Source organism: Musa acuminata, chromosome BXJ3-3 (genome assembly GCF_036884655.1).
Source record: "Musa acuminata AAA Group cultivar baxijiao chromosome BXJ3-3, Cavendish_Baxijiao_AAA, whole genome shotgun sequence".
NCBI lineage: Eukaryota > Viridiplantae > Streptophyta > Magnoliopsida > Zingiberales > Musaceae > Musa > Musa acuminata.
Window position 1 is genome coordinate 28,442,845 of NC_088351.1, and position 18,241 is coordinate 28,461,085.

Consider the following 18,241-nt stretch of genomic DNA (forward strand, 5'->3'; position numbering starts at 1 on the left):
TCTTGAGGTTGCACAGATCTGCCATTTCCATGTGAAAAATCATCAGCAATTTGTTAAGAAGATATTCACAGCCGTTAATGGCAATTCATGATCAAGCTGACCCTATTCATCACTTGAGATGTTTGTTCACGATCCTTCCAAGACAAAATGGAACCTGCGGTTTATACTGGTCCAAAGCCTCATCCGAGGCGCACTGTACCGCACTTCTTACTATTTACGTCTCCGCGTGTCGTGCACGGAGCCACTTCGACGGGCACCAGAGAAATGGCACTGCTCACCGCCCTTGCCTTCATCCTCTCACTCGCCACTCTCCTCCTATACCTCCGCCGCGTGCGGACGCCGCGCCGCAGCAGCCTTCCGCCCTCCCCGCCGGCGGTCCCGATCATCGGCCACCTCCACCTCCTCTCCTCCATGCCCCACCACGCCCTCGCTCGCCTCTCCTCCCACCTCGGCCCGATTCTCCACCTCCGGCTCGGCCGTGTCCCCACCTTGGTCGTCTCCTCCCCACGCCTCGCCCGCGAGGTCCTTAAGACCCACGACGCCGCCCTAGCCTCCCGCCCCCGCCTTCTCTCCGGCGTCTACCTTTCCTTCGACTGCTCCGACGTCACCTTCTCCCCTCTCGGCCCCTACTGGCGCCAAGCTCGCCGCATCTGCGTCTCCGAGCTCCTCTCCCCCCGCCGCGTCGCCTCCTTCAGCCGCCTCCGCCGCACCGAGCTCCGCCGCCTCCTTGGGTCCCTCAAGCCACCACCCACTTCCTCCTCCTCTCCTCCCCCGCCCGTCGACCTGAGCGCCCGGTTCTTCGCACTCGCCAACGACGTGCTTTGCCACGCGGCCTTCGGGCGGCGGTTCTCGGACGCCGGCGGGGGTCGGCTGGTGGAGGTGCTGACGGAGGCACAGGCGCTGTTCGCCGGGTTCACCCTCGGCGACTTCTTCCCCGGGCTGGGGTGGGTGAATTCCGTTACCGGGCTGACGCGGCGGCTGGAGCGAAACCGGGCCGAGTTGAGTGCGGTCTGCGACGAGATAATCGGCGAGCACGAAGCGAGGCTCGACGAGGCGGATCGGGAGGAGGACTTCGTGGACGTGCTTCTGCGGGCGCGGAAGTCCCCAGATCTGGAGGTGCCCATCACCGACGACAATCTCAAAGCTCTCGTCCTGGTTCGCGCCGCTCCCTCTCTCTCTCTCTCTCTCTCTTTCCCCCCTCCCCCCAACCGCCTCTGTTGTGGGAAGGGTGAGCACCGGCAGTACGGTGACGGGATCCGTCGCGGAGAAGACAACTCTGGCCTATGTCACGTCTGCCGCTTTGTTTCATCATGGGTCGTGGAAGGGAACGTTTGTTGTTTACCGGATGGTCAACGAGACGCAACCCCTGTGGAATGCGTGCAGCCGACGGATTCTGTAACGTGGCGTCCTAACATGTGTCTGAAATAGAGGAAAGAGAGGCGATGCGTTCGGTAAACACGTGTCGACTCAAAATACTGATACGGAAGTACGTAAGCATTGGCACTGGACCATAGAGGCCCATTAAGCCTCCCGAATATTGGGCTTCATGGACCTGTATAGGCCTCAAATCCTGCGCACAAGTCGCAATCCTGTCCTGGTTTGGGTTATTTGAGCCCTATTTGAAGTAAGATCCAAATCTTGTCTTCATTATCATCAGAAAAATAAAATAAAATAATATATATATATATATATAAATATAATTCTTATGTATAAGGTCGCATAATTCTTATGTCATCAAATTTTAGATTTATTTTTTTATTTTATTAAATACTCGCATTGTTTTTTTTGGATAATTTTCCTAAAAAATCCTCATTTTAGGTTTTCCCACCCGCCTTTTGATTTTTCTCAAACAGTATTCCTAATTCGAAAAACATTCAAAATAACTCTCATCAACTCTTTCTGTCAAATTTTTCCATCAGCTTTTTCACCAATTTTGAACTGTTACAGTATTTTCATTTGGTTCATGTATAGTATTTTTTTAATAGTATTTTATTGTGTTCTGATATCTTAATAAAAATACTATGAAGCTTTTGAATAACATTATAAGTGATTACATAGTTATTATTATTCGTAGACCATTACAATATCATATTTTAATTGGTGTTCTTCAAGTAGGTTTTATGGTGTTTTTATTGTCGTAGTAGTCAGAATACTACAACAAGTTAATTTTTTATTTTTATTTCGGTAATATTATTTTTAAATTATTATAAATACCTATTTAAATTTTAGTATAATATATCAAATAGTTTTTATTATGTTTTGATTCTATCTGATTTATTTATAATATTTTTATGATGATAAAAAACACTGTAACAGGTTAAAATAATATAACGGATAGGAAAAGTACAAACAAGTGTCTGTCGTATCGAATTGTACCGCCCGATACGGGCGGTACATACCGGTCCGATAGATCAGCGGTACGCGGATCATCCGGTACCGGTCTGCACTGTAGCAGTACAGTGCTACAGTGCACTAGTACATTGTAGCACTGCACCGTAGTAGTACTATAGTGTACTAGTATATTGTAGCACTGTACTATAGCAATGTTACATTGCTCGGTACACCGTACCGGTATCGAGCCCGGGTCGAAATATCGGTACGGTACTATATTACGAATCTTGCAAACAATTAACTTTTTAGGAATAATTTAAGTATTTTTTGAATTAAGAGACACTATTTGAAGGAAAAAAAAAAGGAGATGTTGTTTGGGAAAACGAGGGTCTATGATGAGGAGGAAGTCTTGAGTGCTTAGTTTGTCCTTTTTAGAATAATTAGATTTGTTGTATCTTCATTTCACTGCATTTGTCCAGAAAGTGTGGATTCTAGTCACATTTTATTGTCCAATTGTGATGTCAAGCAGGACATGTTTGTGGCTGGCACTGACACAACCTCAGCAACTCTAGAATGGGTGATGACAGAACTCGCAAGGCACCCTCGAGTCATGAAGATAGCACAAGAAGAGGTGAGAAGCATTGTCGGAGGCAAAACGGAGGTAGCAGATGGTGACGTCGACCAGCTTCACTACACGAAGGCCGTCATAAAGGAGACGTTTCGACTTCACCCTCCGGTGCCGCTCCTCGTCCCCCGGGAATCCGTCGACCCCTGCGTCATCGACGGCTACCACATCCCGGCGAAGACGAGAATACTGGTGAACACCTACGCCATAGGGAGAGACCCCCAGGTGTGGGAGAATCCGCTGGAGTTCTACCCGGAAAGATTCGAGAACAGCGACGTGGACGTCAAAGGTCAGAGCTTTGAGCTGCTGCCGTTTGGAGGAGGGAGGAGAGGCTGCCCTGGATATCCTTTTGCACTGGCTACTCTGCAGCTCACTCTGTCGAGTCTGCTGTATCATTTTGACTGGGAGCTGCCTCCGGGTGTGGGAGCTGATGAGGTGAACATGGATGAGATCTTTGGGCTGGCCACAAGGAAGAGGGAGCCCCTGGTGCTGGTGGCCAGAGAGAGAGCAGGGTGTGAGTTCGAGGAAGATGAGTCAACATACACTTGATTACATGAATTCTGTGGAGAAACTGATGTGAATGCATGGTATAAAATAAAGACTGCTAATGTTGAGATTGTTACATTTGATGTATAATTATTACTATCAATTTGGTTTTATTTGATCTTTGCATCCACAATACGTCCTATATATCTGTTTAAACTGCATTAATTGCAGTGCATCTTATAAGAAGATTCTTACCTATTCAACAAAATGTACAATCTTCAATTCCATATGATCCACCATGTCAAGTATGGAACATGTCTTCTTCTAGGCCTTACATTAATCGAATGATGTAAATGAGTTCATCTGAAACTATTCCGCTCAGCAGTCCGAATAAACAAAACAAACATTCCACAATAACAAGAAAAGAATAATCTTCTTAGCTATCTGTGTAACAAAAACCTGGCAATGCCAATATGTTTTTTGATTAGCCTGATACAAGAATTATAACAAAACACACGTGATCAAAGAAACAGTGAGATGTAATTGACGATCGGCAGTCGTGTAGTGATCTTGTCATATAACTTGCTGCAAACATCATTTCTTGAAATTTATTGACAAGACGAAACCAGTTTCTCAATGATTGTTCTTAGTGCCGGAGCGCTCACAGTGCATTTCTGATCCGTGAAACATGAGCGCCCTTCCTCTACGGCTCTGCAAAGATGAGGATCCATCGGCACCTTCCCGAGAAATGGGACTGTCATTTCCGCGCACATCTTTGCAGCCCCACCTCTACTGCTATCGAAGACCTCGCAGCATGAGATTACGGACAGCAGCTCCGGAGCATTTGATCTAATATAGCTAAGTGCCCACTCTGTTACATCATTCTCATGTCCGGACTCAGTCGACTTCACGAACCTGAAATCTGAATCGACTGCCTCAACTCGCTCATGTTCTCGACAATCCCCAAAACTTGGATGCCAACCTTCTTGCAGAAACTGATCTCCTTTCGCACATCGATCAAAGACACTTGCTGTGGGGTGGTAACGATGATCGCACCAACTATGCCTGTGGCTTGCAGAAACTGTACAATAGAAATGTGCTCATCAGATGTTCCAGGCGGAGCATCAACCACAAGATAGTCCAGCTCACCCCAATCCACGTCCTTCAAGAACTGTTTGATGAGTCCATTCTTGCGAGGGCCCCTCCATATGACAGCCTCATCAGGATTTGGAAGCATGAAACCAATTGACATAACCCCAAGGTTCGATTCAACATAGACCGGGGACCAGCCAAGGTTGCTCTGGTGGATATCCTGCCCTTCAAGGCCCAGCATTTTGGGGATGCTAGGCCCACATATGTCTATGTCAAGAAGGCCAACCTGGGAGTCCATCTCAGCCAATGCAAACGAGAGCTGTGCCGCGAAAGTACTTTTTCCGACACCACCCTTCCCAGATAGGACAAGTATCTTGTGTTTTATAGTTGCCATTCTCTCTGCTATAGTCACCAAGCCTGACAAAAGATCACACATCTCTCAGCAATTTGGTCATATTAACGAGTCTAAAAAGCTTCAGTGTAAGATGAATAACAGTAAGCGCTCCAAGCTAAATTAGTCACTATGTGATGATTCAAGCAAAACTTAGATGGACATGCAAAATAGGCCTTCAAACATAATTTACAACGTAAAGGCATTATCATCAGATAAGGAAGTCTTAATGTGGCGAGCAGATCTGTCAAGATATGACATTTGGAATGTCACCGACAATTAGGTAGCTTAAAAAGGCTTGGAGTACAGGTGATAATACTTCTGCAACAGGAAGAACATGGCACAGAGATACATACATGACTAATTCAATCAATACCTTACGAAGACAAATTAACAGAAATATTAACATAAAGCTCCTAATAACAGAAAAAAGGTAAATTATGATGACCAAGAAAATGTTGACAAGAAGAGAAAAGTAAATAATAAAAGCAAGGAGGAAGGTAGAGGAGAGATGACTAAAACGTAACATACAGCAAAAAGGATAGATACGACCCAAACGTGAAGTTTGAATCTGGGAATGGCTTGCGGGATCATTAGCCAACCAGATAATCTCATGTGCCTCAAACCTTGTACTCCTTGCAAATGTCAAGTATTCACTGTATGTACCCAAAAGAAACTAAAGCAAGAAAAGAAAATTTGAATTATTTGAAGTTGTTAAAATAAACATATGCACCACCAAAGACCAATTACACCTCTGCTTAATCGAATCAGTACATAAATTTCTTCAAAAACACTCCAAGAAGGCTAATTTGTTTATCTAAATCAAGCTCATCTCTCACAGTGATCAGAGATGTCAAACAACCGATTCTCACTTAAACCTTATCATCTTAAACGTGTTCAAATTATCAGCCTTATCCCAGAACAAAATACAACCAGAAGAATCATGACTTAAACCACACCTTAGCATTACCCTGTCAAAAATCTTTCTGAGATATAACCTATCTGATCTTCCTTAGCATTAGTCCTTCATCAATGGAACATAAAATCTTAACAAAAATATGAGTTCAAAGATTCTCTTTTACAACATGAATAGAATTAGATCAAACTAAATCAAGCTTCATAAATCATACTAAACATTCCCGACTTTTTTTCCTTCGGTAACCAAAGGCTCAATTATTTACAGAAATTTCATCTCTGCGGTTACATGAAGTCATCCAGCAAATTCATACAAGCATCAACATGAAGAACTACTTTTCAAAGTTTAACTACTAAGTTTCAACTTGAAGAACTAATTTTCAATCTTTATATACAAAAAATCCGCATATTCTCCACCAAATAAAAGGAAAAATCCTGAGCTTTTTGATGTAACAGGGAAGCTTAGAAGATAACAATACCAGGGTCAGGGCCTTTTGGGGCAGTGGCACAGATTTGATGATTAGGGCACCCGGCGCAGGCATCTGCCTTCCCCGCCTCCTCTGACTGCGGCCCCGGGCAATCTGAAAACCCCTCAAAAATCAAAGAACAAAAAGAAGCAGAATATTTCAGCAAAGTAATATGTTATTTGCTGATAGAAAAGAAGGAAAAGATTCGTTTTCGAGCATTTTGGTCAAAGAATAGAAGCATACGCTCATTTGCATTCTCGGGGATTTGGTGGTTTCCATTGTCCATCTCGTCTTCTCCCCCTCTCTCTCCCTCGCCCTCTTGGGAGGAAATATTACATTGACGAGACTTTCATAAGCCGTATCATGTAGAATGACAAAAAAGCCCATGACACTGAACTCATACGATCCGGATCCGACGGATGACAATCAATCTTCCATTTATTCCATACGGAGGGGCGAAGAGAGATGATGAGAGCGATTACGCCGCCTCGCGTCGCCTGGACCACCGACGCCTTCCATTTGTTTGCTCGATTGCCTCTTCGAAGAAGCTCTCCTCTCGTTTCGCCGAGAGCCGCAACAGCCATCGGCGACGCACGGGCGCTGGGTGGGGGTCCTCCAGGTACGAAAAATCTGGCGAATTTTTCTGGTTTCTGAATTGGTTTTGCTTCCCTCTTCCTCTTTCCGATTGACTCAGTGCACCATGCTCCTTGAGTTGACAAGAAGTGCCAAGAATTGAGATAAAGACTTCATTCTTGAGCTGTTTCCGTGTGATCTTTAGCTATTCTCTTCTCTCTTGTTGAATATGTTATGATTGTAGAGGTTGAATCCAAAAAATTATGGTCAAAGGAACACTCAAATCAAAAGAAAATGAAGCAGATTGGAAGTGTCTATCAATTCTCATGAGAAGTCATGCTTATTTTTAATATAATTACGTCTCAAGATTTTTCTCTAATTTTTTTGTGCACAAAGCGTTGACTTTTGTTACTGGATTGGGGTCCTGTAAATTGACTTGTTACCATCATCTTAAATTGGAAGATTGTGGTCATTCAATGTAGTTATCCTTCTGAGCAGCTTATTCTAAACTTGAAACTACCTGAGAACAGGATTCATTCTTTTTTGATGACTCAAATGTCAATTCTACTGGATTTAGCAAACACAACTTGATGAAATTGAACTCTGAGAAAGTCAATGCATGTTTTTTTGTATCACCCTTAAATCCTTAATGAATTTATCTACTGTAGCACATGATTCATTTTGATCTTGAAGCTAAGACCTACATGCATTTAGATTAAACAAATCATCATCATATTACTAATTAAGCATTGCCTACACTGAGTAGGTAGATTCACCAGCAGCAGATGCATGTGATCATCATCATGCTTACCCCTTTGAATCCCCCATTCAAGTAGCAAATACAAGATACATTTTTTTATTTCTTCCAGTATTATTGAAGGCCACCTGCTTGCATGAAGTAAAATTTAGATTTAAATCTCCTGTACATGCATGGGATTCCTTGGTTAATCACTTGATCAAATAATTATCGACTTTTTTTTTTTTCGGTTTCTACTTTTACAAGTATATTTACAGCAAATAATTGATTCTGGATCACATATGCAATACATGCAATGTTGAACAAGCATTTGGGTGGCAACATTGACTAATTGATGCTGATCAAAATCATGAGAGTGTTCTTCACATATTTGTTAGATGTAGATCTTAAATTTTCTTAACAAAATGGTCCTTGTAAGGATTCCAGAGACATCTCCATGCTCAAGTGATTGCCGTTGATGCTAAATGGGAATTCATAGAATGAAACTTAGATTTCAAGAAACCTTCTTCATTCTGATATAGCAGCATGGAAACATTCAGGATTTGTTGCTGTTGCTACTCAATGGAAATATGCATGACAGTATTTTTTAGTTAACCTTTGAGCCAAGTGAGGAAGCATCATAGAAGAAACTGTAGAATTTGGTGAAGCAAGAAAGAAGCTAGTAGCAGAGCAGGTTTCTAAAATGATTCAGGCATTTGTCATTTGGATGTTGAGGAAATGTGAAGATTAGTAGTTGGAAGAACATTTTAGAATATAGTAATAAATACTAAATGCCATTGCATCTAAGAGTCAGTAGATGGGACATGATCTAATTTATACTCTTAAAGATGAACAAACCATTGTGTTGCTCAGATCTCATCAAAGATGCTAATATTGCATGATGAGTCTTAGAAACAGCAATTTCTGATCAGATTTTTCTATGACCAAAAAGGATACAGAGAGAGTGCAACTCTATTGAGCAAAGACAACAAGATCAGAACAAAAGCAGTAAAAAAGAGAGTCTAAGAGACCAGCAAATGGCCCTCAACCACAAAGAGAAGACAATTTGAAGGAGAAAAAAGAGGATGGCAAATGCCCTGTCCTTCTAATGTAATCTGCTCTCTCCGAAGTCCTCGCGGCATGCTCATTCAGCCTGCCCTCTGCATTGGCTCTCTTCTCCTCTGCCATTCTCCGTGCCGCTGCCAACCTGCTTGCATGTTTTTCTTGGGCTCGCGACCTCATTCTTTCTGCCTTGACCTGTGAGTGAAGAGAATTGGTCATACTTCTGTTCAAGAAAACCAAGAAAAGAAGTGCTTGGAAGAACAGTATCATCCTAAGCATATGTTAGCTTGAATGCTGTCCAAGAAAGAGGATTTTGTTGTGAGTGAAGAGATTGATCATAATTAACGTGAAGAAAACAGAAAAATAACTGTCCAAGAATCAGATCCAAAAATAGGATTTTGTTGTGATCAGTAATGCATGTTTAGGACATCAAAAGGCTTTGGTAACACAAAATGAGGAAGAGTGTGTATTGTTTCTGCACCTCCATCCTCCTCATCTCAGTTTCAGCTTTTCTTTTCTCATGATTCTCCCATGCTTGTATCTTCACCTCTTCACGCTTGTATCTGCAGGAAATGATGGAACGATCAGAAGCCAAGGACTTCAAGAAAGAATAAAAGAGATGGTGTCTGAGAACAATGGTAGTTTGCCGATCGCTTGCAGAGGAACATACGGGTGGAATCATCACTGTTCCTCTAAGAATTTATCACAGTACTTCCGTTTGGATTCACCCAAAGCACAAACAATTGCAAAGGAGATTGCTTCAGTTCAGAACTACAAGAGCAGGGCAAGAGTAGCAAAGGAAGAACATGAACACAGGTACTGCACCAGTTAGAGTTACCTTGCCGTGTATTTTGCTCGCTCTGCTTCGTCCCATGCAGTGGCTTGAGATTCCAACGAATCCATGTTCTGATCTTGCACAGATGCATTCACCTCAGGATACTTGCTGCCGTCGATGGGAGCAGCTTCATCTCTGCAAGGCCAGCCATTGCCGCTCGACCTCCCGAAAGGCACTGCCTCGGTTCTCCTCTCCGGATTCCTCATCCCCGGCTGGTGGTCGTCGTGCTGTTCCGCGCCCTGTCGGCTTCTCCCCGGGGTGGATGACCTCGAAGAGAGCGGACTCTTCAACACCGGCGTCGTCGCTCGAAGCGGCGTGCCGGTCCGAGATGGTTCCTTGCTTGCGATCGGCGTCATCTCCGTGCTCGCGTCTCTCAAACACACCGATCTGACCACCACGGACGAGTCCTCGCTCGGCTTGTTCGTCCTCCACAACGGCTCGTTGCAGTCCACCTTTTTTGTTTCGGCTGCGTCTTGAGCAGCCACTGCGAGAACCATGTCGTCCTCCAGAACTCCATCGGCGCTGCTACAGGAGTCCCGCCCTCTCTGGGACAATGAGGTGAGCAGCCTCCGGTCGTCGGCGTTCGAGTTCCTTGGCTTGCTCACGGAGTGCTTGTGGTCTGCCCGAGCTGAGAGCCCCACCAGCCATTTCTGGGCGTCGTCCCACTTGGAAGGGGTGGGCTTGGCGCGCGACCCCAGCGCTTTGTGGTGGTGAAGGGCCTTGGTTGGGCCGGCGCCACTGTGGAACTCGAAGCCGTATGCATTGCAGCTATGGTGATCCTGAGTTGATTCATGGCTACAGCTCCCCTTGCTCTCCACTGGCCTCATCCTCCCAGAAACCAGCTGTGATCAGCACAACATCCACCGTGCTAACTCTTAGAAGGCCAAGAAAACCTGCAACACTGAAGAATTCCCAATGGAGAGAGATGGCAGCTGGAATCCGCTGAGAAGTGAGCTAAGAGAAGCTTCAGATCATGTTCTCCTCCTCACACTGAACTCACCTGGACTGGGAAAAAAATGTGGCACCAAACACTGGTTGATCTTCCCAGAATCAGAACGACACGAGAGTCTTTCCCAAATCTATGACAACCCTCAGCAGAAGCAGCTCATCTCAGTGTATGGATGGATCTCCAAAGGCTACATGGTGGAGATAAAGAGGACAAAGGCTGCTGCAGAAAGAGGCATGCCATGGGTGTTAGTGTAAGGCAAGGACCGAGGAGGGAATGGAAATGGAGATGGCTCCAATGGAGGAGTGAAAAGATGGAATAATCCCACCTAGGAAAAGGCAAACTTTTCTCACCATTGGAGGGGAGAGAGAGAGAGAGAGAGAGAGCAGATGAGAAGGAGCCACAAAGGAGAGAATCTCTCTGAATTGAGCTGCAATGTGACAGAGGAAAGAAATAATAACTGTCAGTGTACTGAGTCTGTGGCACTGCCCCCATTCCTTAGTAGTTTTCACTATGCTGTCAGCCGGAGACCAAAAAGTATTTAAGCTTAGATTCTTAGCATAGGATGCTCTCTAATCACATTGTGCACAGATTTAGGTGTACCTTTTCGGATAAGCATTGATCACACTTTCTGAAGCTTAATTTATTTGAGATAATAACAAATAATTAATTCTTTACTAAGTAAGAGAAGGAAAATGAGATCGATGGACGGAGCTGCGCCTTAACGGCTAGTGCCACATCGACAAAAGTGGGCCACGTGAGGCGTGCGTGGTGGAGCAGCTCCTTCACGTGGGTGTTGGCGTTGGTGTTGGTGGCACTGCTGAATCATCTCCTCATTCATCTCATCATTGGAACCAAAGCCTGTTTGCTACAATGTAGCAGACAACTCCACAGTATTCTTTTGAATGTTTCTTTTCTCTCTAAATATTATTTGTTTATGTGATATATATATATATATATACCCTCCAAAATTTTATATTTATGTTTATCAATATATATGTATATATATGAATATTAATTAACATAATAATATTCAAGTAATAATTCAATCAGTGAACTTTCAATATTATACATTTTTAAATTAGTAAATCTTGTTTAAGCAAAAGCTTAGGAAATGGAAATTTAAAAGGCATTTTAGGTATTTAAAATTGTAATACTCTTTTAGTGGTGGTTAACCAAACTTTTAGTGGGTAATGCTAACAAGAGTGACATATATAGATGACTTTAATTAATATTTAAATACATGAAGAGATTATAGATATGCATTAAAATGACTTTATCAAGTAATGCTGACAAGAGTGACATATATAGATGACTTTAATTAATATTTAAATACATGAAGAGATTATAGATATGCATTAAAATGACTTTATCAAGTAATGCTAACAAGAGTGACATATATAGATGACTTAAATTAATATTTAAATATATGAAGAGATTATAGATATGCATTAAAATGACTTTATCAAGTAATGCTAACAAGAGTGACATATATAGATGGCTTAAATAATTAAAATATTATTATAATATTTAAATATTTGAATAGATTTAGATATTTACCATGAGAAGCATGGACTGTCTGAATTATTTTACTAACAATTGCATGTAGGTTTACTCATGAAGACTCCTCTTGTAAAAACAACAAAAAAAACTCTTTTATCATATCAGTAAGTCTTTATCAATATGGGGCCAAAATCAACTTTCTAGCTTTCAATTATGAATTGAAGGCGATGGTTAGAAGACATATTGGAAAGTGACCTAATCTAAGACAAAGGACATGCCATATCCAACTTTTAGGGTCCTTCACATGTTGTGGTTTGGAGCACACCAATTCCCTCAATTGGTGGCCCAATCTATTTGCGTAGTAAAGTAGACATCCATAAACATATAACCAAAGTGAACAACAAAAGCCCCTTTGAGTGGTCCCTGTAATCTCATCTACCCCATAATTGCTCTTTTATATGCATTTCAATGATATACAACTTCAAAATGGAAGAATTCGTAGTAAGTGTTATAAATAATTAATTATTAAATTAAGTCATTATAATTAATTAATTTTTATTTATTATTTATAGTGTAAATTATTCTATTTTTTGAAAATATGAAACCCAAATCATTTTGATCTTTATTAGCTATGGGAGAATTTACTGATGGAGAAGTTATAGATGTCTGTCAATCTATTCTTTACCATGAAATTATACGATCAAGATAAAAATGTTGACGATCTTTATTCTTATAGAGTGGTTTCGAGGTAAACTAGTATATTTGGTTCTTATTCCTTAATTTATTTTACTTTGTAATGGATCAACTAATATTTTTATTAGTTTTCAATTATAAGCGACATACCATGCATTTGGTATGAAGAATTGCAAACACAATCGTAAGACCACCCTAGATAGCTTTATTTGATATTTTTTTTTTCTACTATATAGCTAGAAATATTGGCATCTCTTAGTGATAAATCTTCGGGAGAAGATCTACTCTCATTACAATTCTCTTCTCAAAAAATCACATTTTATTAAGTGTTTATTTATTGAGAAATAGATAAAAAATTTCAAGGATATGTCGGTAGTTGATTTAGACAATCTCCATCCTAACATTGTAGAAAAAATTATTAGTAAGGATGGAAGACAGTGGTCAAATGCCCTCAACAAGATGAATCGTAAATGAATTATGTCATTCATATTTGTCAAGTTATGTGATTATTGTACTAATATATTTTATCCTTATTTTTAGAATAATGATTACACAATATTTGTGATGAAATACATAGATCATTTGTTTGATAGACAAAAACATAAAATTTAGCCAATGAGATATACTATTATTTAAGCTCCAAATTCTCAATGCTATATTGGATGACTATATTATTATGTGGCAAGGGATAGAGACATTAGATGATTATTGTTATTAACTTATATGATGACCTTTGTTGTTTTAGAATTTGTTCGACAATGTCATATTGGTTTGGAATTCAATATGATTGATGTTAATATGAATTGTTTCAATGTCATGTTAGTTATCTGTTTCATTTGTGAATTACTTAAAAATTATTATCAATAAGTCTCTCTATTATGATTCATTATATGTGATTATTATGTTTGCCACTTATGTGTCAATTTAAGGTGATTTATTATTTAAATAAGTTATTTTGAGTTGAATTTATGAACAAGAGTAACTCAGAATATAACTGAGTGTAACCCTAGTATAATTCAAGTATAAATATTAAAATTATCCCTAATTTTATCTAATATTTTTTCAAAACTATAATGATATATTTTTAATATATTTTATATTAATTTTTTTAGAAAATTTAAATACAATAGGTATTGAAATAAGATATTTTTAAATTAAATATGTGATCTAGAGTAACTCGAGTATAACCCAAGTATAAATTAAATATAAATATCTTCAATTATCTTCAAACCTACTCAAACTTTCCTAAAACTATAATAACATATTTATAACATATATTTTATTAATTTTCCTATTTTTTTATCTTAGAATCAATCGATGGTGAAATATGAGATATCTATATTGAATATATCATCTAATATAACTCGAGTGTAAATCAAATGTAATATCTCCAAATATCCCCAAACCTACTCAAATTTTTTTAAAGCTACAATAACATGTTTCTAATATGTTTTATATTTTTTATCTTTTCCTATTTTATAGTTAATAGGTGTTGAAATAGAAGATTTTTATATTAAATTTGTGATCCAATGTAACCCCAGTGTAAATATCTCTAATTATCCCCAAACCTACTCAAACTTATTTAAAACTATAGTATCATATTTTAAACATGTTTAATAGAATTTATTTTTTTTTATTTTTAGATAATATCAAATTTTTATTATTTTAAAGACGAATACTATAGATTTTGGTGTTATAATCGCCTTGGTTAAGAGATGGTGCTACTGCCCTAATTTAATACAATATTACCTACTGGCAGTACCATCACCTATCTATTAGTACCATACACCATGATAAAATGTATCTTCAGTATAACTCTAGTGTAACTCTACGATATACTCTATTGTAATTCTATTATATACTTAAGTTACACTGAGGATAAATTGATCAAAACTTATCCACAATAATCATAACATGATTCTAAGTTGAGTAGTACTAGTTATTTAATTTTAAAAAAAATTAGTGTAATTAATAAAATTTGGTATACGGTGATCCAAATATTAGATCGTAATTCTATCATATTCGTAATTCGAGTATAACTTAAGTTAAAATTGACTTAAATTAGAATCAAATTCTCTAAAACTATCATGACATAATTTTAAGTTATTTAGTATAACTTTTTATATTTTAGATTATTTTAGTGTAATTATTAAATTTTGACATGATGTGATCTAAATGTTATATCATAATACTATCCTATCCGTAACCCGAGCATAACTCGAGTTAAAATTTACCAAATCAAAATCAAATTCTCTAAAACTATGATAACATAATTTTAAGTTGATTAGTACTGATTTTTTTAGATTATTTTAATATAATTATTAAATTTTGGCACATATTCATCCTAACAAAACATATCTCAACCAACAAATCCACTCTGTAAATATCATCAAAAATATTTCTACAACAAGAATTATAATATCAATTACAAATGATAACTTCAGATTTAAAATTATCATAAGTTTATAATGTCTCATAATATTACAGCACACTTAGCATAAGATTATATAGGTATACTATACATAAAAAAATCGTCTCCTATAACCAATGATAAAAAAAAATTGATCAAAACTAACCTACACAAAAAATAAAGTACCATACTACTTTATATTTTAGACTATTAACTTATACAATCAATGAAAATTTACATTACTGTAGATCGTGACCTAACTATTGACACCTCGAACATAATTATGTCTTAATTCTATCTTGCGTGCTTCATTTTGCTTGATCGTTTTATGCTCTTAGGAGGTAAGATAATCATACTATCATCATAATAGTCATATGGGTTGGAATTCAGCAACCCTAAAGTAGCTATTGCTAAATATATCAAAACGTCAAAATGAATATTTTTTTTTTCAGATCTATCTCGTGTTATTTTTTGTCTTTGATATTTCTTTCTCGATCAAGGGCGCCAATGTACTAATCATAGTACAAATAAAATAACTCAATAACTTTCCTTCGTATGATCTCGAACATATATGTTATTGGAAGTGTATAGACATCTTTTAGATCTATTTATTATTAACATTGCATACCATAAAAAAAAATTAGAGTATCTCACTTCTCTTTATCTATTTCTGAAATCTAATACTAACTTTTTTTATATATTTTCATCGGTTTTTAAATATATTCATTAAGCTTGAATCTAAAAAAGTTTAGTTGCTTTCCTATCATCACCTACTAAATTCTTCGAAATAATGTGTGCCTTTGTAAATATTTCTTTAATTACTATAAGAATATTTAGAATTTTTATCTAATCATGATGTATACTAAGATATTTTTTCAACTTGAAAAGAAATTATTCTCTCTCCTCTCAAATTTTACTACTCCAAATATGATAGGAAATAACATTATTAGATTTAGGGATAGTGAGGTATTGAAAAAAATAAAAGGATAATCTATAGATCCTAACAATAAAAAATTAAATACTTAGTGTCATATTGAACTGATCTGATCCATTAAACATAGTCCGCTTCAATTCATCACACCAGTTTAAATCAAAAAAAAAATATCAAAGTATCTTTTTATAAATTTATTAAAGATATTTTGATCTAATTATAAAAGCTACCTCTTCGAACAAAGCAATCATGTATTATATATTCTTTCGATGAAGACGACATTCATATGATCTGACACTACAAACAAGGGTGACATTATGATCTAAAGCTATACAATTAATGTATGCCAACAAAAGTAGCTTACACGGAATCACAAAGCTAAACATACTAGAAAGGGGAGCATCATAGCACATGGAAGCATCGAGGGAAGATGGCATCATTTCTTCGTCTTGAGGCCATTACCACTGTCAGGCAACACAAAATAATGTTAAGAGGAGGCATCCAACAGCCATCCAAGCAAACAATTTGTAGCAAAAATATTTGATGATGATTAGTATGTTATGAGTCATTATTTATCCTCGTTAGCACGGATTTATGGGATCCAAAATGTTTCACTGATAGTAGATAGATTATTTAATTGTGGGATCCCAAAAGATATTACATAGAAAAAAAAATAGAAATAATACGATTCATACTCCTCAATTGATATGATTCCTTTAGCATTATAGTTATTTATCTTTAATAATATAATTATCAGAACCTCTCGAGATCTTATGATCGGTGTCATTCATCTTTTGTCATCATTAAGAGGGCACATAATCCCATATAAATTTATTTAATTATTACGATGAGTATAAGAAATTATTTAATTATTATTATGTACTTACCATAAATATAGAATTATTTATTCTAGGATCCCAAAAGATATTATCGTAAGTAGATAATAAAAAATAAAAATAATACGATTCATATTCCTCAATTGATGTTAGACTAAATACATTATTAGTATGATACCGTTAGTATTATGGTTATTTATCTTCAACAATGTATTCATCAAAACCTTCTCTAGTCGCTACATCCAGCATGCGTCTTATGATCATCATTAATGAGGTCACATAAACCCATAAACATTAATGAGGTCACATAAACCCATAAAAAATTATCCATTCTATATGACTTTTGTATGATTTTACCTTTTCAAAATCATATGGATTCCAAAAAAAAGAAAAAAAACCCCTTTGAGCCCTATTTCTCTGTAGATGTTAAACCCATCAATCTCAATTATGTATGAATGCATTATCTTGAGTCAGCACAAGCATAATAATTTTTACAAGAAATTTGAATACTGAAAGAGGGATGATGGTTGCTCATGATTACACTAGAAATGCACCTGTCTGTATCCTTGTTATCATTATTGTGGAATTCCATGTGTTATGATGCTCAGTAGCACAATTGTTAGAGGAATTTTTTGATAGTTTGAACTTTGAACCCTTAATTTGCATGCCAAAGAAGCCATGATAGTTATGCATCTTTGTGTAAATTATGGAACTTACAACATCTCATGACCACATGCTACTTGTATATCACCACATAAATAAAAAGCACAAGATGATCCATCCACATCTACAGTCCAAAGAAATATCCAATTAGTTTTGCCTCCCATCCTTCACTTATATGTTGAGTTGTTGTTGTTACATTTTAATGATCAAATTTCCCTCCTCCACTGTAGTAAAAGCAAAGTTAAACATAAGACATGCTTAAGCTTTCAAATATATATTCAATTGATATGGTACCTGAAAAAGAAAAAAAAAAAAGATAACTAAGAAGCAATCAATCAATTAGGCTGATAGCAGTGTATCTAATTAACATCTTTATTAAGATTTTGTAATTGAATTATAGCTTCTCCATAATTAACTTACTATTATACAATATCGAAAATATCGATTTGCTTAGTTGATAAATATTTGATTGTTGATGACAAACATATTGGATCAAATTTTGTATTTATTACTTACCTCTTGCAAAAAATAATCAAGGCATAACTTTTATGCACATCTACTTATTTGAACATTCAATTAATAAAATTGGTGTACAAAATTGAAACTAGAAAAAAGGGAGAAAAGAAAAAACATCACTCTGATTACCTCATGCAGGATTTTATCACTTCCAGATATATCAGATATACCGAACATATCTATGCCTTGCCCTTTATGCCTTGATTTAGCTGAAAAAAATGATGCATGAT

At 37.6% G+C, this 18,241-nt stretch overlaps 2 protein-coding genes and 1 pseudogene across 3 annotated transcripts; 1 reads left to right on the plus strand and 2 right to left on the minus strand.

The window, feature by feature from the left end:
• Positions 1-229: 229 nt before the first annotated feature.
• LOC135632994 (tryptamine 5-hydroxylase-like) lies at positions 230-3,615 on the plus strand. The gene is made up of 2 exons (XM_065141979.1): positions 230-1,155; positions 2,861-3,615. Exons 1-2 carry the CDS (start codon positions 265-267, stop codon positions 3,503-3,505), a joined length of 1,536 nt encoding a protein of 511 aa, XP_064998051.1. The 5' UTR covers positions 230-264; the 3' UTR covers positions 3,506-3,615.
• Positions 3,616-3,863: 248 nt separating this feature from the next.
• On the minus strand, positions 3,864-6,925 carry LOC135632995 (cytosolic Fe-S cluster assembly factor NBP35-like; annotated as a pseudogene).
• Positions 6,926-8,465: 1,540 nt separating this feature from the next.
• On the minus strand, positions 8,466-11,000 carry LOC103978517 (remorin 4.1). Of its 2 annotated transcripts, none has more exons than XM_009394341.3 (4): positions 10,514-11,000; positions 9,517-10,406; positions 9,160-9,241; positions 8,466-8,873 (listed from the first exon to the last, which is right to left on the minus strand). In XM_009394341.3, exons 2-4 carry the CDS (start codon positions 10,338-10,340, stop codon positions 8,661-8,663), a joined length of 1,119 nt encoding a protein of 372 aa, XP_009392616.2. In that variant the 5' UTR covers positions 10,341-10,406; positions 10,514-11,000; the 3' UTR covers positions 8,466-8,660. The 2 variants fall into 2 exon arrangements, with proteins under 2 accessions (XP_009392616.2, XP_009392615.2); XM_009394340.3 differs by having other exon boundaries at positions 9,517-10,414.
• Between the last annotated feature and the right edge of the window lie 7,241 nt (positions 11,001-18,241).